Source organism: Zophobas morio, unplaced genomic scaffold, assembly GCF_036711695.1.
Source record: "Zophobas morio isolate AGI-343-1 ecotype UQ-CSIRO unplaced genomic scaffold, CSIRO_AGI_Zmor_V1 ptg000011l, whole genome shotgun sequence".
In the NCBI taxonomy this organism is placed as follows: domain Eukaryota; kingdom Metazoa; phylum Arthropoda; class Insecta; order Coleoptera; family Tenebrionidae; genus Zophobas; species Zophobas morio.
The window spans coordinates 13,280,503-13,303,612 of record NW_026972116.1 but is presented as its reverse complement, the minus strand read 5'-3'; the positions used below and the strand labels follow the sequence as shown (position 1 = coordinate 13,303,612).

Sequence of the window (23,110 nt, the reverse complement as noted above, 5' to 3'; positions counted from 1 at the left end):
AAAATGAAAAATTACAATATCGAGAAGTTGAAAAATTGAGAAATCGAAATATAAAACGGTCGAAAAACTGAAAAATAATAAAAATATCATAATAACTATATCTACTATAATGGCCGTTCATTTTTTTATTTAAATAAAGGATGAATTTAAACGCATACACCAGGCATCCTCCAAAAATTGGGATTTACTGGCATGTTGTCAACATGTGCTTATCATAACAATAATAATTAAAGAAAAGCTGAAATTTGGTTAAAATTGGACAAAAACCTTTCACCAGTCCACCGTTCATTTGGGGATGGGCTATTTTGCTTTAACGTAATCGCACTGGCCACAAGTCTGATGAGTTGGTGTTCGTCCAGACTACTGTTAACGTAGTTCACAAGAAAAAAGGAGGGAGAGCCACTATCCACTGTTACGTTTGTGGATGAAGTGAAGTGAGGGGTAAGACGGAGCATTAGCCCCGCACTTGTCCATAAGGTTGCCTCTCTTTTAACTCTATACTCACTGGATAAACTAAATTTAAATTACAACTAGACGCTTATTTTATTAAATTACTAACTAGGTGTCCAGTGGCGTAGGTTTTGACCAGCGTCGTAGAGAGACGATTTTAATAATTAAGTAGATACATTTTTTTAAATACCAAGACGTTCGTGAATGTTTCGAAATTTACAATTATTGATAAATTTAACAAAATTAAAATATATTTTAGTTCTACGGATATTTGTGTAATACTTAAATAAAACCCTCGACGAAACAATGAATTCTTACAAAGTCTGAAATGGATTAAAATTCGCTGTGATGGTCAACGCACTGTCATCAAACATGATTAAAAACCATGACGATTAAACCAGCTTTCAAAAAAAAACCGCGTTGAAATCGATTCACCCGTTAGGGAGCGACAGTTCCAGACGGACCAAGGTTTCGAAGCTGTAATATGTACCTCTCCTTTTGCGTTGGGAGTAACTTTCTCAATTGTTAAGACCATATCATGGACTTTGTGAGTGAATTCTGGTATGGCAACAGTTTTTGGACTCATTAAGCCAAGATGAGTGGCTTTATAAAAAGAATATATGAACCGCCCAGTTTAGGAAAATCCTTTCATGGGTTTCTTTCTCAGTTTTCCCTTTCAAAAAGAATACCTGAATAACACTATCAATTGCAATTTTCATTGGTACTTTGGCTCATGGGATTTTCAATATATGCATTTTCAGAACATTCAGTTTATCCTCATCTTCTTGTTATCATTTTGGTGAAATTTTTCATCACATGTATTTAAAAATCAATATTTGTATTATTGATGGAAATTTCGTAACGCAGTTTTATCCTCCATTTTCAGCGTATAGAACTCAATACATTACCCGCCTTAATTAAATGTTAAACGAAGAATTACTGATAGAATGAATCGACACATAGAAACGGGATCTGCAGGAAGCCTACTTGAAGTCTATATTATACACTTATTGCTTTTTTCTTTCACCCTCCAAGACTATGCGAATCAAGTTATTCAACGAACCACCCTCGTAAGAACCCTCCCGATTAAATCAATTTTCAAAAAAAAAATAAAAATCTATGGTTAAAGATTACTTGAGACAGTAATGATAGAATTAGGAACTATAGAGTTCAGTCAAGTTTTTAAGACTAATAGAATGCCAGATTTATGGTAGTAAGTCATCCAATATTTGTATAAATGAGTGGATAACTTAAAAATTGGTCATTTTGTATCATGAAAATTTTCTATTTAATGTTAAGCTTCAGTAGAGAGCATTGTTTTTTCCCCTTGTATTGAATTTTAACAACGCGTTTCGTAATGTTTTTATGTGGCAGCAAAGGAAAATAGTAGAGACAATCACGATGTTAGATAGTTCAGTGATTAGCAATTAGAAAATGTGGGTTCGAATCCCACTCTAACTGTGACATTTTTCCCCGCTTTCCACATCGTCAATATTCCTAATGTACTTATAAACAAAATCTAGCCAAGAAATTGGACTGATCAACAACTGCTACCATAAATTTACTTAAACTATCAAAAACAAAAATTTGAAGACCGGAATAAATCTTTTGACTAATTCCGAAAGAGGATGCCGATGAGATTTTCAGCAGCCCTGTTTTTGTGAAATCGTGCCGTTCAAGCTAGATAATACTTTTTTATTAATTGAATAAACAATGATGATATATATAAAGAGACTATTTTAAAGATTCAGCAACCTGAAAACTTTTTGTTTCTTTGGTCACTAAAACTTTCAATGATTTTCAAAATTAGCAAAAAAGGAAAATATGAAAAAAAATCAATTTAATTCCATCGCCTTCACTCTAATATCGTCTGTTCTAAAAGTAATGACAACTTTATTCCTCTTCGCTTCCTTTGATACTTTCAGAAGCTTCTACTTTGTAGCGCACACTCTCTTGACCTTTAAGGAGACACTTGCTTCCTTTCTTCGCCTTAATATTTGCATTTATTGGCTTCTAAATAGTAATAAAACTTCATCCACCTTACCTGTATTTTATTGCGTTACTTTATAACTCAATTTTCCGCTCGTATACGTATTTGATAAACGGCAAGGGAAGTTAAAATTCGTCTCGATGTTCTGCAGTCCCATAGGTCGCGTAATTCAAGAAGATACGCAGAGGTCTGCCGTAAAGCTGACGGTCATTCTGCAATGCGTATAATCCCTATGTTACGCAATGAACAGGACTACACATGTGTTGTATACAATCGACAAATGTACTTTATGTCGTTACAATAATTACCTCTGTCAAAGACAACCTTATGCGTGATGTTAACCGTGATGATGATCAAATCACGCCCAATTAACCCGGTTTACAGTCAATAAAACAGACGCAACTGTGACAATAGATAATTAATTTAGTTTGTAATAATTTATGGTAGATTTAGTTCCGAACAGTTTGTTTATTTTTCCTTAAATATTGTATTAATTGAGGATTATTATGTGATTTACGTCGCCATCTCGCCGTGTTGATTTTTATTTTTTGTGTGACTCTAACGCAATTACGAGAAGCTTACAGTATTTCCGCTCATGTCCCCTTTTAATTGAAACAAGCTCTAGTTTGTGCAGCGAGCGGAATTTTTAACTTGGATAAATTACTGAAAATAAAGCACAACGTGATGAGACGAGCTGCAATTTATCAGTTATTGAATTATGGGAAAATACCTTACAATCAGAATTTACTCGTTGGAAATATATTAGTTGTTTACCACTCAACGTGGAAATTTGGATTCGATGTGAGCACAAACACTTCAAGAAAAACCATCTAAAGAAGTTCAAACTGGATCCCTTGTCAACATTCAAAACGAATCAATCAAAATATGTCATTCCTGTTTACTTTTCCTCAACTTACTTGTGTGGAGCATAACTAACGTTAAGTCAGTTATAATTTTTATTTTTATTACACGACTCGTGTCTCTGGGATTTATAATTTTCGTGTCGTAATGTTGTCAAGATTGCTTTATTTCATTTTACTAAATTCCTCAACATTCGACACGTACATTATGGTTCAAAACAACAGTTTTTATATGTGTACCTATACTAGCTGTTAAAATAACTGTTAACTGTAAAATTGGTCCAAAGTTATTAGACAGAACTTCCCTCTTCCCTGAAGTACAGTCCAACAAATCCAGCGTCGAAAAATTATAAAATTTTATTTTGCGAAAATTTATTTACTTTATGGCAATCACTATAAATTAAAAAAATAAAGAATACCAGTAAGCATCTACAGCCGATTCATAGACAACAAATGTAGGAGTATGTTATTTTATACAATTTAAAACCGAACTGAAACCTGTGTTTCATACTGTATCTGAATCTGCAATCACTTTAGTGATGTAAAATGTTTCAGTTCACATGTTTATCTGTAAACATAAATTTAAGTTTATTTTAAGTAGTTCTTAAGTATTACAATCAAATTAAGCAGTTAAAATCTCTACATTAACTGGCGGTTATTCCCAACCTTTTCCTTTTGTTTCTCGCCACAAAAATACTACTGCAATAAATCAAACAAGAAAAGGTAGGAGGCAGGTACTTAAGCAATTTAATGTCAAATAAATTTTATAACATTCCACCTTATGCAAATGGCACCGTAATTACGAGACAAACACAAATAGTCACGAGAGATTCAGGATTAAATTTGAATTTATTGCGGCGTGCACAGTCATTTTCAAGTACTTAGGAAGTCTGTTTTTCTATTTCGTGCAAAACTGCAAAGTAAACCACTGCATAATGCTTGCTGCACCATCTCAACCGTATTAATCCGTCTCTGAATTTGGCCTAAAAACCCTAGTTGGAAGGCTATTCATGCACCACAAAAACCGATACATAATACCTAGTCTGCAAGTTTTACTCGGAAGACTGGCAACTTTGTCTTGTTTAACATGCCATAAATACCACTAACGCTTTTTTGGTTTGGGGTGAGATTTAATAAATTAGGAGCTTTTAAGGAGTCCCGAAGAGAACTATTTAACATTTTAAGCTGGGAATTAGCTGTAATGGTAGATTTAAATAAAAGGATCTACTACGTAGATAAGTAACCACAAAAAGTTGTAGCGACAAATTTGCGAAGTTAAAAAAAGGCTGTTGAAATTTCCGTCCTTCTGCATCTACTGTGCTTCGGGGTATCGGAGTCTGAAATAAATACAGATATTGATAAATATAAATATTTCTAGAATAAATATACAGTTTTTGTTGACTTTTCTCTAAACACGCAACATTTCATCTGATGTTCTGATATTATTTTTCTTTAAAAGATCTTGATTGAGAGACGTCAGCAGATTTGATGAGAAATGAATAAATGTACTTTAATTATTTTCCCCCATTTTTGTTATTTTATCGCGTTTAGGGGAAAAGTTTAATTTATCGAATCGAGCTTTTAGGGTAAGTATTTCGTTACTCTCGTAACTACGCTGTATTACTATGGAAAATTTTGAAATGACGTCATTATATTTTTAGTGGGGATAATTTCATGCTAAAAAATAATTGAACTGAACATTGTTTTAAAGAGCGACATTTTTTTTATTGGCGAAACACTATAATATTGTTTGCGTGAAAATAACAGCCCAGGTGAGATTCCACCGGTTTAGTTTTTATCGAATTGACGAAGATGCCGCCTATCCATCATCCCCTACATTTAATCTTCAAATATGTATAAAACTTATCTCAAAACTTGGCCGTGTTTGTAATCGAACTTTAAGAATAATAAACAAACTTGCTAAACTTTTCCACTTAGAAATACTGCCAATACCATTTTTTAACGACATCTTTAACGTTTTGTAAGTTCAATTTTATATTTATCAACATTTCGAAGACGTTTACGCAAATAGGGAATAATGATAGAGACCAAAACAAAATCAAAATCAGCTTGCACGTCAAGACGTATCCCATGGGATGTTATCTAAAAAAGCGAGTAGAATTTTAAACAGAAATTCTCGCAGATAAGGCAATGTTTATCCCAAGGTGGAGTTCTATTCATCCTCTCAACTGTTGGTGCGTAAACAATGAGTTGTTTATCATCACGTGACGTGCATTTACTAGGCGGTCTAAGAAAATTATCACTGGAACTAACAGAGCTCCTCGAATGAAATAGGGCGTCTGCAAGGTGTGTACCGACTCTAAACATTATGTTTGTAACATATTTTAGAATAAATAAATAAATAAAGTAATGTGTTATCAAAAACTATTTTTCATTACAGTTGTGACAAATAACTTCGTAAACCCCTGAATTTTGAGAAGTCTTGTGCAAAGAAATTTCGCACCGATTCTTCTAAAAACTTTTTCTTTTGATGACTGAAAGGACAAACACAAATGTAGAAGAAGTAGACGGATTTTGAACAGACTTTTTAGAACATTTGTCAAAATAACCTCACTAGTTTCCTTTATTATCAGCTGAGCTCAGGAAATAAAAATGGATTATTCGGATTTTTTTTTATAACATACTCGTACGAGAAACCTGAATATGAAAGATGATACATTTTTCATTTTTATTTACATTTCAAACAAATGTATTAAACTTAAAACATTTCGAGTAAATAGAGTTGAAGCAGAATCATATTAATTATAGGTGGAGCAAACAGTTGCCTGGAGCGGTATATTTCAAGAGGGTGGCAAAATTTATTTTTACACGAAAATGTATGAAATGATATACGGTTTTAAGATATGTTGGAAAAATTAATTCGTTTAAACAAAACATTCAACTGTAAGATAAATTTCAAAAACAGCAGCAATACGGCTCACAGAGAAAATGTTAAAAATTGTAAATATCCGCTTGAACTTTTCTTGACTTCCTTATTTAAACTTTAAACATCAATCACTAAAGTAAATTCTTCATTCATTAATATTTTTTAGTCACCCTGTATAAGCAGTTCAAAAAAATATGAATGCGTTGATAAACAAACCACAAGCGTAGATTATAATGTTTTGCACATTTTAGATAAGATTTATTTAGCAAAATTTTGAGATGAAGAAATAACCAAAGAAATTTTGATGAGCGATTTACCATTTTTAGGATAACCTTAAAACATTTGTAAGATTTTAAATTATTCGGTTTTGCAGTTTCTAATTTAAATTGTAAAATGTAGTTTTTTCCAAAAATCTTGATCTATAAGATAAAAATTAAGGACGGATTCATACACAAGTATAGAAGCATGTTATTTTATAAAATTTGATCTTATAAAATTTTACCACGAAAAATTTTGGTTAGTGTTTTGGCTTCTCCACGAAGTTCACAAAACATTCGTAAAATTTCACCGCAATTGATTAAGTGGTCTCGGAGATTACCTATCCAATCAAATAGCCAAAAGATGGCATAGAGACGACAGACATACGGAAATGGGAGAGCGATTTTTTCATGTTCTAGGGCTTGTTAAATCCTTGGCAACGTACGATTGGACAACAAAAAAAATTTCAAATGACAGTGACATTTATTCCCATTGCTTTTCATTGATCTATGAGAAGCTAATTTACTCGTCTTGCCCAAATTTTTAATCAAATTGTACCATAGGAAAAAAGTATTATCTCTACGATTTTTACATTTTCACTTTCCGAGCGTAAGCTAAGGAAGTATAGTAATGAGTCCATCGAACGACTTGCCACTTCCAGGTTTTCTCGACTTTTCGTGACCCCTAGTGTACCATAAAAGTGGTCTCTCGTTTCCGTCTGTCTGTCGCCTGTCTGTCCGTCTGTCTGTCTGTCTGTTTGTGTCGATTTTTATTCGACTGATAATCTCTAGAACTAACAGACCGATTGTTGTCAAATTTTGTGTGTTTATTAGAACTATCATGTAGACGGTAAAGCGCTAACCAAAATTTGGATAATCATCCCCACCACCAATGGGATGACGTCAACTTGAAAATTTACAATAGTAATTTTGCTTTTAAATTTATAAAATAAGATACTCCTGCACTTGATAAAAATTTATTCATATTTTTTCTTTCCTTGAAAATCTGAGAACACGCACGCCTTTATTTAATAATGAAATAAGCATTGTTTATAATACTTAATAACAATAACAATAACATTCAGAACATTTTTAGTCAAATGTTGAGGAGACAAACTCATTCAAATCAAACAAAGTTCTACGTGACAGTCTTTCAATGTATAAACGTAAACACTCGAAGTTAACCATGTTATTATTGCTGAGAGACCATTTTTTGCCGTTAGTTATCTGCTGTAAATATATTTACACTGTCCGTACTTGTGCGGCGTGCCTTTGGAATTTGCGCCCCCACAGCGCAGGGTCTGTGGAAATGTTACTTATGCTGCTAATTTTTACTTAGAGGTTAACACAAAACAACACAAAGCAAATTTTATAATTTTTCAGTGAAGCGGGATTTGTTGAAAGTGTTGGACCAGTTTTTTGGTATAAAGATATCTCGTTTTTTCTTTAGTTACAAAATGCTATGAAATGGTTTTTGTCTTCAAAAAATTGGGCAAGTCATTAAACAAGAAGAAATAATCGTAAATAATTGTGGTCGTTGGCCATCTTCGCTTCCTGTTCTGAATTGGTTTCTTAGAAAAATGTGTTTGTCTCCTCGATAAGAGAGCAGTTGTTAACAATTTAGTTTTTTTGGAAATTTTTATTTGTATGGTTGTTTGTTTTTAGTGCCACCTTAATTAGGATTACCTATACAAAATTACTCAAAAAAAAAAACAGATGACTGAAGCAATTTATTGATTGAATCAAGAATGACTCACTCAATTTTCAAAAAATTTGGGTACATACTATCTACTATTATTGTTACAGTAGAATTTTTTTAATTTTGCACTAAAACTGTACAGCTACGACATCTGGAATGTTTCTATTTCTATCTTCGTCCGACACACTGTATTTATACTTGTCCAAAAGGTATAAGGTTATATGACCATCATAAAATTAGTTGACCGCAAATAAATACCCCCTTTGTGTGGTTCGCACTAAGCTTACCGGTTGGCAATAAATCGTCTTCTAAACATTTCTTGCTCACATTTAACAGGGCCGGCTTTCAAAGCGAGTGGTTATTTCGGAACCCTCAGCGGTTGCAGGTAGTAAAGAAATAGTGGTGTGGTGGATTTTCATATTTATTGAAAGCCCCCCCCTGAACGAAACCACAACAGCCGGTCGAGCTGCAGTGGACACGTTATTTACGACCCTAAAACCTTTTCTATTTTAAACAACTTAACTTCGACACAATGGGATGATTTTATGATGGCCATATAACCTTATAGCTTTTGGTCCACTATACAACACCTTGCCACAATTTTAAAAATTCTACTATAGTATTACCCTCCACCTATGCAAAAACGTCGTTAATAAGAATTTTTTAAGAACACATAAACTTTGCTTTTCGCTAGGATATTAACGGGAAAAATTGGTCACTTGTCGTCATAAGCTTAACCTTGAGCATGTATTAGTTTTTTGTTACCAATAGGTGACATTTTTCTTTTTTCAGGGACTAACGAACATCTTTGAAAAAATTGACACTGACAAATCTATTTTGTGACGTTTAACTAGTTTTCTCCACCAAATATGAAAATAGCTTTACCTACGTGTTTTATCTAGAATGGTGATAGCGTCATTATAAAACTTTATAATGGAAAAATTCACTCTAAACATTCAATAGCTTGCCTCTCTTTACGACACATCTCTTTATTTTAATTTATAGGCGTTTTCATAAACAAACAAAATTCTCAAAACTAAATTTTCGGAAATGTTGGACAAGTTGTACTGTATTTCTTGGGCGAAGGAACTATTGTAATCAAGTCCATCGGACGAATGTCCACTTTTTTATTTTCTCGACGTTTTATTACTCCTACAGTACGAAAAAAGCAGTCTCCAGTTTCCTTTTGTCTGTTTGGTGTCTGTATCCATTTTTATTAGACACGTAATCTCCGAAACTGCTGGACCGATTGCCCTTAAATTTTCTATGTATATTAGAAATATCATATAGATGGTTAAATGCTAACCAAGATTTGGCTAATCATCCCACCAACAATTTGATGACATCATTTTAAAATGATTTGAAAATAATATATATACTCATACATGTAGTGTACGAATCCGCTTTTTGCAAAAGCATTTGCAAGGTATAATAACGTTTTATTCCCAACACGGTTTGTACATCACCGTGGTGCAGTGATTGCATCGGAGAGAACGGACATTTGCGGAACTGCGATTGTGGGTTCGATGCCAAACTTAGGCCTTTCCGTTTTTTTCTTGCATAGATATAACGTTGTGACTACTTTTCTTTTGCGCTGTGACTAAAATTATCCATGTTGATGATGTCATCACATTGGTCAAATCAAGTCACCCCATTTTCTCGAAAATGTGAAGAAGACGCACGTGTTTATATAATAATGATAAAATACGAATTATAATACTTTGGTTTAACTAGTAATTTTAGTCCTGGTTTAAAAAGACAAACTGATTCTTTCGATGTATAAACATAAATAAACACTTGAGCTTCAGATTGGTATTATCTAGTACTGAAGGACAAGGGGTGTTATTTATGCCTCTGAGTTTTACTTTACAGCGGTTACCACAAGATGAAAATCGTAAAATCAAATTTTATAATTTTTTTTAAAAGCTGGATTTGTGGGATTATACTTATAGCCTTGCACAAATTTTTATTGATCAAATTAAGACCCTCATTTTTTAGAAAATATGAGATTACCCACGTTTTTATTTAATTGTGATCAAATAAAAATAATAATAATCATATTCAAAACATTTTATTCTACTGTGGCTTAATTAATAATTTTATTAGTCTTCTGTTTTGAGGAGACAACTCATTCAAATTAAACAAATTTCTACTGGACATCGAAGTTGAGTATGTACACTGATCATAATAATACACTCTTGACTACATTTCATCAGGGGCCGGGGGGCACAAGGGCACGTGCCCCCCCCCCCCCAATTACAACGTCTACAAACACAGTGGACATGGTAAAGTAATAATTTTCAATATTTAAAAAATTATCCGGAAATTTGTGTCATAATTATCAAAATTAATTTTTTATCTCGCTCAACTTGTATAAAATGTATCAAAACTTACATCCACTTACATATAAAGATGTGTGTCTTGGATATATGATATGATATTACTGATAAAACCTGGACACAGAGACCGAATCATGGCTGATTTAGATGTTTTGTTTACACCGTTGCCATGGAAACCACACGTCGTAGCCGTCTGATAGAACTGGACTAGGGTCCCGTTCCGACCGTGCTCGTGGATAATCTTCTCGGTAACACGGACATTCGGAAACAACCACACACTGCCTATATTAATAATATTCGGGCACATAACGCAAAGGTCGACAAAAATCGCTATATATTACGTCGATTGATAATGTGCATAAAATTTTGTGGAGTGTTTGAAGTTGTTTTACGTGGACATGATGAAAGTAGGGAATCACAAAATCATCAAATCATTTGAAAGAAGCAACGGTTTTTAAAGGAACGCCTAAAACTTTTAAAAATAAACTTTTAGATGCTATGAACGTAAAATTTTAACCAAAGGCAAAAAGGTATATGGAGAAATCCTTTTTTGCTTTTATTTGATGTATTTTTGTATTTATTTCAGTCACAAATTTCGTCTATTAATTGGTAATAACAACCTGTTCTATATCTTCATATTTAACTCATCAATCAAATTGTGTCCCCCCATTTCAAAAGGTCAACAGCCGCCACTGCATTTCATATTGTCTATATACCTGCGGACGGCATCTGCTTAAAATTTGCACCCCCGCGGTGCAGGGAGTTCGACGTGTCATTTACACCACTGGTTTTTACTATTAGGTGATTTTTTTAACCTGATACTTCGGAAAATAAGCACTCTGCGAAATAATGTCTAGATTCAAAATTTAATCAAACCGCGGCGCGGGGGAAATACATTAGTGCTAAAATTAGCCCCTTCCCCCTCTCCTTGTAGGTGGCGCAAGGGTTAACTTCGAAACCTTAAATGGCAACTGAACTAGTTTTTAGCACTAAAGTATTTCCCCCATGGAATGATTAAATTTTGAATCTGGACATTTTTTTGTAACGTGCTTATTTTTCTAGATATTTGAAAGTTTCAGTTTAAAAAAACACCCTGTATAAATTTTATCGGAAAACATACATTTTCTATAATTTATCAAAGAAGCGGAATTTGTTGGATTATACTTCAAAAGCGAGGGAAATTCTGTCAAAGTAACTTTGCACCAATTTTTTTTTAGAATAATATTGCCGCTGGAAGTGAATCCCTCTCATAGGATTTTAACACAGGACTTTTCTCAAAGATAAGTTTAAATATGCCACACAAATTTTTAGGTAAAGTTACATAACGTTTTCGTTGTTATAGGATATTATTATGTTAATACTGAGCAAAGTAATCAGTACTATGTTACGTCTTGTCCTAAAGTTTGGATATTATGGTGAATCTAAAATGTGTATAGCTTCTGTTATCCTAATATTCTCAATATAATCTTTTGACAAACGACATGAAGTAAAACCAAACGTTTGAACAACTTTTGGGAGAGTTTTGTCAAATTTTTTTGAACTTAACTAGAATAAATGATTAATAAGATACTCGTACTACTTAAAATAAAAAAAAAACAATTTGTTTTTTCTCTTTATTATAATCAAGCTTCAATATCTTTTTTACCAGTATTGTTCTTTCTCTTCGGAGTATTCATTTCAGCATATATCACATATTTTTGAATCCAAGGATGAGTTTCAATTTTTTTGTTGCCTAAGGAAATATACAAATGCAGTGCAAGATACAATACGAATGCAAAGTAAGCTGCAGCCAGAATTCCTATCGCAATAAATATGTTACTGTCCATGTCTAATTCCATGATGGTTCCCGTAACGAAGAATATATTAATACCAATAATCACAAAACTGAGAAGAATGAAAATAATCTTCATAGCCCTGCAACCACAACATAGTTAAACTAAGAACATATCACCAGCATCACTTTTCTTACATGTTATTTACAAATTCACCCATTATTTTGGGATTGCTGGTAAACGCCACCATCGGAATAATAGCGAAAGGCAGCTGAAGACTCATAACAGCGTTAAGAAAATCATTCATGGCCGTCAGTTCATTTAGAGAGCTGAAGAAGGCGGTGAAGAAAGTCGGTACCATGGCTATGCTTCTAGTGAATAACACTCTTTTCCATCTGGCCCATTGCAAATCCAGAAACCCTTCCATAGCAAATTGTCCAGAGTACGTTCCTGTCATGGTCGAGCTCTGTCCTGCTGATAAAATCCCTATTGCCCATATGTACATAGCTGCGGGCCCATACGCACACCCTAAGTACACTCCCCCTCTGTATATATCCGCATCCACTAATTCATCGTTGGCCTAAAATTCCCACGAAGTGAAAGTCTAATTAAATTTATCAGTGAAAAGATCTAGCGATCCGTAACAATCGATTTTCCAGATGAGATTTAGCAAGAATTTTAATCGATTTTTTGTATTTTCAATACTCACTTCAAAAACTTCCACCGCTCTGTCGTAGACCAGAGATTCATTTTTAGGGCACCCGTTCAGCTAAAAATCTACTGTTTTAAATCGTTTCGTCGCGGTTGGTGAACTCACTATATCATTGTTGGTTTTGTTAAAGAGACCGAAAGCGAAAACCGACACTACAAAGATGTTTATGACGAAGCTGCAGACCAAGGCGATGCCGTTTTCTATGAAGTAGTACATCCGGGCCTCTTTTATTTTTTCTGGAAGTTTGCGATCTACTTCTCTAGATTTGACTAAAGCTGAATGTAGGTAGAGATTGTGGGGCATGAGAACGGCTCCTATCACACCAACGGCTTGAAGGAGAACGTTCGAATCGCATCCGTCACACCATGGGATGAACAACCCCTTCACCACTTCTTCTTGTGGAGGTTTGGATACTACGTATTCGTAGCCGAAAGTTATGCCCATGATGGAAATGAGGACACCAAAGAACAATTCCAATTTTCGCAAACCGTATCTGTCCAAGAATAAAAATGTGAAGGTGTCGGCTATTGTTATCAAACAACCCGCCCACAATGGTATGCTACAAGAAAAAAGTTTTTCTAATTAGAACAGAGGTTTAAGCGACCCGAAATTTACGTCTAGTCAAGAGCGACTTTTTTTGTAATTATATGTATATAATATGTTTTGCATAAATTATGCTTTTGGTGAAAAAACGTTTAGATGATGTTAATGTTACAACAAAAATTTCCACTTTAATTATGCGAAAAATTATAAAATTTGAATTTGCAAGATTTTATTTATATATTTATTATAAACATAAATAATGTCAGTTACAGTGTAAGGAAAAAAAGTGATGCATGAGGAGATCGAACCGACGACTTCCTCATTCTTCACGTTAAGATCGGTTTGCTCCTATACTGTTATAAAACGTTGTATAATTTGATTTTTTTTTTTTGAGGAAGTGTGGCTGCCTAGAGTGAAAACTCAAGGCGGTTTCATAAACCACAAGTACAGGAATGTGTTATTTTATAAAATTTAAATAACATTTATTAAGCGCAACTTTCAGGTGCCTTTACCAAATTGTTGGTAGGGATGATCAGACAAATTTTAGTATTTTGTAAAAAATTGATCTAAAATTATTTCGGCAGAACTGCGTGGCGCCTTAAATACAATCGAACTTCGAACAAATTCTTCGAAAAATTATAAATTTGATTTTGCAAAATTTTTATTTATTTTATGATAACCCCTATAGGTAAAAAATATAGATAATAGACACAGTATAAAAAAATATTCGATAAGGATGAGATTTGAATGCACACAGGCGATAGAGGACGAGTTCCGCAATTCGTTGCTTAGCTAATCAAGTCACGAGTCATTTTATTCATCAGCGTAAAACAAAGTTATGGAAAGTAATTGTTATAAAATTCAAAGCGGCTTCATAAACCACGAGTACAGGAGTATTTTAAGAAATTTAGATAACCTTTACTACGGAAAATGATGAGGGGGCGTCTTCAAACTGGTGATGGGAACGATTGGAAAAATTTTGATTAGTGTTTTACCATCTACACGATATTCTTAAATTTCATATAAAATTTGGCAACAGTCGATTCAGTTATTTCTGAGCTTAGGTACTGTCTAATAAAATTGACACAGACAGACGGAAACGGGAGGTTTATTTCTGGTACTATAGGGATCATAAAACGTCGAAAAAATTAATATTAAAGTAACTATTCACCGGATGGACCCTATTACATTAAACATTAACTTACCCTCTAGAGGTAAAAATACAAATATTGACATTAAACATGCACACACAAATAGAAGAAAATGAGTAAGAATATGTAAAAAAGAATAAATGCATAGAAAGAATAAAGAAAACAAATAATAAGCTAGAAAATTATATAAATTAACAGAGAACTGTAAAACTAAACCAGAAGCATGTAACAATAAATTGCAAAAAGTAATGGATAAATACGATATAATATAACAATAAAACTACTACTATATTTTGCTAAAAAAAATGTAAGAACTCCAACACCACGCGTTTAAAAGAGTATGAAAAAATTTGATAAAAAATTTTTTTACCTGCACGATATTAAACATTTCAACAGGCGATCAGCTAATAGGGTGAGAAAATATTCTCGGCCTCAATTTTTCTGAAGATTCCAGATGAAAATTTATTCAATTTGTTGAAGAAACGAGTGAATTGAGTTCTAAAGACACAAAAGCTTTGAAAAAATTAGATAATTAAGCAAGAAAATAATAAGCTTGAATGGAGCAAAAAACGACTAAAATACCAAAAATTGGTGGAAGGTTATTTCAACAGAACTTCCCTCGCTCTTGAAGAACAATACAACAAATCCAGCTTTTTGGAAAAATATAAAATTTGATTATTAATTATAATTAATACTATTGTATTCCCAAATTTTCGGGAAAATGGAGTGACCCGTTTCTCATTTAATCAGTAAAATTACTTGACTTATTAATTTTTTTGAGTCACCTTGTATAATTAATGCTAAGAACTATGAGTGCATGAATAAACCACAAGTATCATCATATTTAACACAATTTAGATAGGATTTATTCGGCAAAATTTTGAAATGATGTCATCAGTTTTTTGGTGGGGATGAACAGATATATTATGATTAAAAATTTAACATGCTTATGATAACTTTAAATCATCTGCAAGATTTCAAAATATTCGGTACTGCAGATCCTAATTTAATCAATAAAATAAATTGAGTCATTCATTAATTTTTTTGGGTCACCCTGTATAAATAATTCAAAAAACTACGCGTACGTTGAAAAATCACAAGTAAAAAATATTTTGCATACTTCAGAACAAAATTTTGAGATAACGTCATCAATTTTTTGGGAGGGAATAAACGAATAAATTTTGATTAAGGATTACTATGATTATGATAACCTTAAAACGTTTACAAGATTGCAGAGTATTTGGTTTTGCAGTTCTAACGTTAAACTGCAATATATTTTTACATAATTTTGATTTTTTTTCAAAAAATATGGATGTCTAGTGTGAAAAGTCGACACGTATTCATGCACCACAAATACAGAAATATCTCATTTTTTAAAATAAAAAAAATACTATTCTAAATTTTGCAGATGACGTCATCTCATTTGCAATAGGGATGATTAACCAAATTTTAGTTAGCGTTTTACCATCCACATTTCTAATATGTACACATAATTTGACAATAATCGGTCCATTAGTTTCGGAGATTATGTCTAATAAACTCCTGACAGACGGCAGGCCCGCAGGCAGCTAGCCAGACAGACGAACAGACAGACAGACAGACAGACAGACAGACAGACAGACAGACAGACAGACAGTCGGAAACGGGAGACCTATTTCTTCGTATTCTAGGGTGGGAAAACATAAAACTACGGACCCGATTACAATACATACTTTGTTTACGCTTGGAAAGTATAATGATTATATATAATAACGTACAAAAATTTAGATTGCCAACATGTTACAAGAATTAATGAAAGAACTAAGAATCTTCAAGGAATTACGAAAAAATAACTTGGTAACTTAATAAAATAGGGGTAATAATGCATTAAAGAAGGCATTAGTAAAAAAAAAGAAGACGTTACAAAAAAATTAAGCTATAATTGACCTACGAATTTCGTTACTAGGTCACTTGAGTAATTATTTTTCTAGTTTCAGACAATTACTTTCCTTTTTCTTTCCTCTAGTTTATTTTGTTCTTTCTTTTTTCATTCGTTTTATTGCAAAAAACGTTTTACTCGTAAATGATGAGTTATATACAGAAATAATTGAAATGAAAAGTGTACTCAAAATGTACGTTCAATAAAAAAATCGTAAGTATTTTACTCTGTGTTAAGAAAAATTTTAATTGAAGACAGTCAAAATGAAGACAATCATTTAGTATTCAGATAAAAATAAATTGAAAAAAATATATGGAAACAAAAATGTGGTTTTACTAAACGCTATGAAATTCGTTTTACTATTTAATTACTTATACTTTTTTTTGGTTTAATAAAAGCACATTTAAATATTAGATCTAAATGGAAATATCAAATATGAATACGTGTCCGTTAATATTTTTTAAATAGAAAACTGAAAAAGATGGATTCCGGATTGAACTTACAGTTTGTTTGACAGTAAGTATATAGCTATCGAGGTGCCTATAACTTCTTGCATATCTGAACCAATAACAGCAATTTCAACCATTATCCAAAGAACCAGTCGCGGAAATTTTCTATATTGTCTGTAACACATTTCAGCCAAATGCAACCCGGTGACAACTCCTGAAAAATTAAAATCTGCCACTGAAACACGGTTATTAACAACTTACCTACCGAGTTTTGATGCAAGCGACTGCAATAAGTATCCTAATATCGTGGCTAAGAACAAAACCCATAGTAGACGATACCTTCCAACAGAGCCCGACTGCAAATCACTTTCTATATTGCCAGGATCTAGATAAGCAATTGACATTAAGAATCCAGGTCCTGTGAAAGCCCATAATTTGCGAAAAGAGAATCCAGACTGAAAGTTTATTGACGATAAATCCTTCCAGAGTGCAATTAAAAACAACCTTTTCCACTTCAGGTATTTTTATTTTATTTTGAGTAAAGTACGTGTCCAATTCAAACGCTTCATAGTAGTAAGTTATGGGTGATTTTTTCTCAGGGATTTCGTCTCTCACCGGTTCCATTCTAAAGACACTACAAGGACACTTTCAATTGTAATTCTACTAGAAATTTACAATAACAGACTTGTACTTTATAACTTCTGTTATTTGATTATTATCTATAAAATTCGGCTTATCAGAATCAGATTTTTCCGGGATTGATGCGATTTGAGGCACGTTTTATGATAAGAAGAACACTTGCAGTGAGATCGTTGACTGTTTACAAAGTCAAGATTTATCGTGTTTTTTAAAATGAATTGTTCGGTTGCGACAGACATAACAATAGACATAAGAGACGGTTATCTGAGTCGACTGAAATTATTTTCTTGGACGTTCCATCTTCATATTCCACACATCTGTCTGTGCCTTTTATATATTTGTTATTAAAGAGAGATAAGCCCCTTCTGGCCTCATTTAAGTCAATGAACAAAACAAAAGTCCAACAAGACGGCCTCTTATGGCACTGGACCACATGTTTATTTTCTGAGGTTTCTAAGTGTGTCTTTGGGGAAACATAGAAAAACGTATCAGAATGTTTCAGACCTTTTGTTTACTCAGTTTGCTCTTTAAGACGCACAAGGAATGAACCAAAAATTACGATTTTTACACTGTATTTTATGCTTGGGTTTCACTGAATATCAATAAATGAAACTTTTAGGGCTGACCTAGATTTTTTGGTGTCACTTATTATACAGTTAGTACGTCAGGAGATAAAATAATATAGATCTTTGACCGTTTCTAAGGATTAAAATATCTATAATCGGAACTGCTAAAAATATGTGCTATTACTTCATGAGCGAGAAATAATTATAATTGTTACAATAATAGTCACAGATAACAATTATTTGACAATAACTTGTTATACTTAATATATTTAAGGTATTTTTTTCTTATCAGACTGTTTTTTTTTCTCTCTTAATACATATATTTTTTAGTTTTATATTGTTCTCAATCTTTTATTATTCGTGACTTTCATTTACTGACTTTTTTTTTCAGGTTAATATTATTGCCTATATGTTATCTGAGGTCAGTAAGAGATTCACACACTTGATCACTAAGTAATCCAGAAACTAATCATTCATGTTTTTCTTTAAAAGAAGAGTTCTATATCAACGTTAGTTTATACTTCGCAGTTTGGCCCCGACCTGTTTGCACTGAAACCAATTTGCACCCAAATAAATCTGTACTTAGGTTATTTGCTCATTGGAAAATTTGAACAGTCATTATGTTGAATTTGAATTAATTTATTTATTGTAGGAGTAATATTTCTATGGTATTTCTCCCACAAATTTTTTTACGACTTCAAAATTTTAACAACTGTAATAAAAATTTAGGGTATCACTATGCCCTAGTTGTTACAGTTATTAATGTTGTAATAAATAAATAAATATATTGTACAATTGTGTTACTACGCAACATATGCTAAAACTAACATAGAACCCCTTATCAGAGTGTTATGATAAACATAAAGTAAATTTTTTGCAAAAAAAATAATGACACCACGTCACGGAGGTTTTTTATCAGTCAACGCATTGTGTGTTTCGATTATTCGGGTTAGTAACGTCATTTTTTATTAGCCATTATATCATTTTTGCTGTGATTATCATCTGAAAAAAGAAACTATCGGTAAAAGTAATAGGTAGTGTGATTTTTATACACTTTTTATAAAAAAATAATTAAATATATATCCGAGTTTTAATTGAATCTGAAAAAAATAAGCACTTCATTAAGTTTATTGTGTAAAAAAAAGTATTGCTCTGGAAAGGCCAAATAATGAGTGAATTTTTAAACACAGGCAATAAACATGTAACAAGTGAAATTTCTTTAATAGAATTTTTAAACGTGACGTTATCAGTTTTTTGGATCAGTACGAACATAATTTTAATGTGTATAATGTAACACTCATAAGAACATGCAAGCTACTGAAGTAGTTTTTTTGTGTTTTTGATTTTACTGATATTCTAGATTATCAGTACATTGTAGTTGAAAAAAAAATGTCAGCAAGTTGAACTTTTTTTTTATTTAAGTATGTAAATTTGCTTTTATTCATCACTTTTCCTCTTTTTTAATGCGTATATATTAGGGTGATTCAAAAAAAAAAAATAATTTTTTTTTTTCGTGCAAAGAGGTTCAAAAGTTTCTTTTCAACGTAAAAAAATACCAGTTAAAATTTGAGCTCTTAATATTAATATTAAGACCGTCCGCATCGCGTTTTTCTATTTCCCATAAGAATAACATGGGAAAATTTTTGTTTGCACCTTCTGATTTTTATTGCTAGCCCGTCGTGTGTCGTGAAAAAAATTCAATCACATATTTTTATAGAGAATTGAACGCTCTACAAAAAGTGTCTCCTATGATTGTGCGAGAAACCTGATAGTTGAAGAGTTATTTTAGGCTAAAGTTAAATTTATCCAAATTTTGACATTTTTGATGCATTACAATAAATTTGATGGTCTTATTGGAATAAATCACCACAAAAATTTATACACATTTTAAATTTAGTTTTTTAAACAGTAATTGTTTATAATTTTATGCTATAATAAGGCCAGTAAAACTCTTTCCGAACATTTTCAGCATCAGTGGGTTAAAAAATCATAGTCAGGTTTCTCGCAAAATCATAGGAGACACTTTTTGTAGAGCGTTCAATTCTCTATAAAAATATGTGATTGAATTTTTTTCACGACACACGACGGGCTAGCAATAAAAATCAGAAGGTGCAAACAAAAATTTTCCCATGTTATTCTTATGGGAAATAGAAAAACGCGATGCGGACGGTCTTAATATTAATATTAAGAGCTCAACTTTTAACTGGTATTTTTTTACGTTGAAAAGAAACTTTTGAACCTCTTTGACACGAAAAAAAAAATTATTTTTTTTTTTTGAATCACCCTAGTATATATGTATACCTTTTTAGCGACTATTTATCCGATGTGCCTGACTCTGTTTTTTCTACTTATATATATATTTTTTCTAATTTATACAGGATTTCTATGATTATATGGGTCGAAGTAGGTCATGAACACGTCCCGCCCCTCAATTTGCACCTTACTAAATGCCCAAGGGAGCAAGACAAATACCATACGCATCTGTATAACTGGTTGCCGTACTTAAAAAAATAAATTAAGCTAATTCATTACAATAACAAGAAACAAATTTGTTGTGGTTAAACATCACAGTAAATTTTGAAAATATTCACTATTTTGTTCAAGGCACATGTTCACTCTCTTTTTAGTTTCAAAAATCTTCTTTAATCTATTCGTCAGTGCCCGTTCTTCAATTTCATGTTGCAACAGGAACTCCTGACTACTGAGAGAATTGTGTCAAAGATGTTTGAAGATACTGCTCAAGTCGTCTCAAATCATCAACAACTTCTGCAGAAACTCAAGATCTTCCACGAGATTTCCTTTCGTTGACACCGCCAGTTCCAACAAATTTGTGGCTTATATCTGTAATGTGAGTCTCTATCGATGGTTCTTGAATTATTAAATCACGGTATTTGGCCAGATATTCTTGATTCAACACAGTAATCCATGTTCACAGTCATAGCTTCCTAGTACAAAAGTAAAATTTTCGTACGCAACCAGCAAGAGTTTTGAAAACAACGACGACTTTAATTGAACTATGACATTAATGACAACTGAGAACTGTCACAATGAGACATAATTTCAGCGAAGCGGGATTTATTAAATCCATGGCTAACTTTAATATACAAAAATTTTCGTCTCTTATTTAAGCCTGTTTCTTGTTAATCAGGTCCTTGATATCACAATTAACTTTTAAAATTATAACTACTTATCTATATATATTGTGGTAGAAATCATATCGTCACCAAAAACTTGCTTTAGTTTTCAGGGTGTAGAATCGGTTTAATGAAATGTAACTTGTGTCAGTAATAAATAAGTTCGTTTCTAGCTGCGGTAACTTAACAAACAGTTATACAGAACTACTTAATTAATAATAATAATTACCAATAACACTAATAGAGAAGTTTCTAATTCAGTAATAAGAATTAAAGAAAAGGAGAAAACTTTCTCGAGGAGGGGTGAACTTAATTTCAGAGTTTATTGTTCGTGTTTAAAGCATCAAACTCAAACTGAAGGTAATTAGAGTTATACAACTACTGGCTCAGTACACGAAAGTAAGGTTTTAAGACGTCAGCAAATAAATAACTAGTCACTTAAAACGTTAGATGGTTTTGTCTGAATCATTAATAACTATTCTAGGAAGCTAAATTAGATAGCTACAAGACAGCAGGATCGGAAATGAAAGAGAACAAACAACCTGTTGTTGGTTGGAAATATCCCAGGGCAAAGTTGCTTTTCAAGTTTTAATAAATTATTGCTAAATTTTATTCTGTTATTCTTAAATTAGATAAGAAGTTTCTAATTGGATAATGGAAAAATTAGCACAGAAACGAAATATTTAACATTGAATTCGAAACAACATAAATTTGTAATAACTGTAAGAGAAGCTCGAGTCAACTTCGTAATGCTATAACGTTGTTTTTTTTTTACTTTTCAGTAAGTTTAACCATCTAAAACTTAATTTAAACTGATGTGTGACTTGTTCATTACTCAAATGAAAATTAATTCATCATCACTTAATTTGTTCCTTGCATGTTTTTGTTTTTTTATGATATAGATACAATCAAAGACGTTATTAATTATTCCCCAACAATCACTCTCACAAACATTTTGATTGGGTATTGTACTGTAATAAATAACTGATAACGATACGTGACACGTCCCAATCATTGTACTCACCATTATTATTAGTCAGATGTTCGATAAATCACTACCTTATCTAACAACACGTAATATCATTTGCTCTTTTCACCACTAGAAAAACTGGAAATTAGTCACCCCGATTAGAGTCTCTCCTCTTTTTTGACTGCAGAACGTCAATCTTTGTATTTTAATTGCGATTTTTAAGGGACGTTCACATCACAACGAACGCAAAAACGGAAAAATAACAAAAATAACTGAACTTCATTATGTGTCGTTTATGACTCTTTTACACACGTTGTTGGGTTAGCACTGGCCTTGTCATGTGACGTTTACTTTTAAAATATTCGCCTTGTTGTAAGTTTAGTCATTAACTTTGCTAATTTAATGCTGAAAGTGATTTCGGTCGGCAAGTAAAAACGTATGTATTAAAATTTGTGGTGAATATAAGAAAGACAAAGCAGACTTTACTATAGACATTTTTGAGGTACCTAATTCCTTTTTTAAAAATACACGTCGGTAGAATTCACACCTTGAAATAACATTTTGAGCACTTAGTGTTTCAGTCTCTCATTTGGCAATATAATTTTCAAAATCTTTACTGACTGCCATATAAGTGTGTTATAAAAATTGACAACGCACCATATCACTCAATACCAAGACAAAATGCAAAACTGTTTAACCAAACTAATTCAACAATCCTTGCAGAAAGTCACTATGTCACTGCGTGGACAATTTTCCCACCTTTTGACCGAGTAA

General features: G+C 32.4%; 1 protein-coding gene across 2 annotated transcripts; it reads right to left on the bottom strand.

Annotated features, from left to right (window-relative positions):
- Positions 1–12,100: 12,100 nt before the first annotated feature.
- On the bottom strand, positions 12,101–22,628 carry LOC135126509 (protein Malvolio-like). 2 transcript variants are annotated; one of them, XM_064052529.1, is made up of 8 exons: positions 22,391–22,628; positions 17,532–17,661; positions 17,293–17,482; positions 17,082–17,241; positions 13,072–13,525; positions 12,964–13,023; positions 12,452–12,834; positions 12,101–12,396 (listed from the first exon to the last, which is right to left on the bottom strand). In XM_064052529.1, the coding sequence occupies exons 2-8, from the start codon at positions 17,649–17,651 to the stop codon at positions 12,105–12,107; spliced, it is 1,659 nt and encodes a 552-aa protein (XP_063908599.1). In that variant the 5' UTR covers positions 17,652–17,661; positions 22,391–22,628; the 3' UTR covers positions 12,101–12,104. The 2 variants fall into 2 exon arrangements, with proteins under 2 accessions (XP_063908599.1, XP_063908600.1); XM_064052530.1 differs by lacking the exon at positions 22,391–22,628 and adding an exon at positions 17,713–18,320.
- Between the last annotated feature and the right edge of the window lie 482 nt (positions 22,629–23,110).

Coding starts and splice junctions, on each gene's coding strand:
- LOC135126509 (XM_064052529.1), bottom strand. CDS start 17,651: ATGGAACCGGTGAGAGACGAAATCCCTGAGAAAAAATCACCCATAACT. Junction 17,242..17,292: donor GTCGCTTGCATCAAAACTCG/GTAGGTAAGTTG, acceptor TTAATTTTTCAG/GAGTTGTCACCGGGTTGCAT. Junction 12,835..12,963: donor GAGCGGTGGAAGTTTTTGAA/GTGAGTATTGAA, acceptor TGGGAATTTTAG/GCCAACGATGAATTAGTGGA.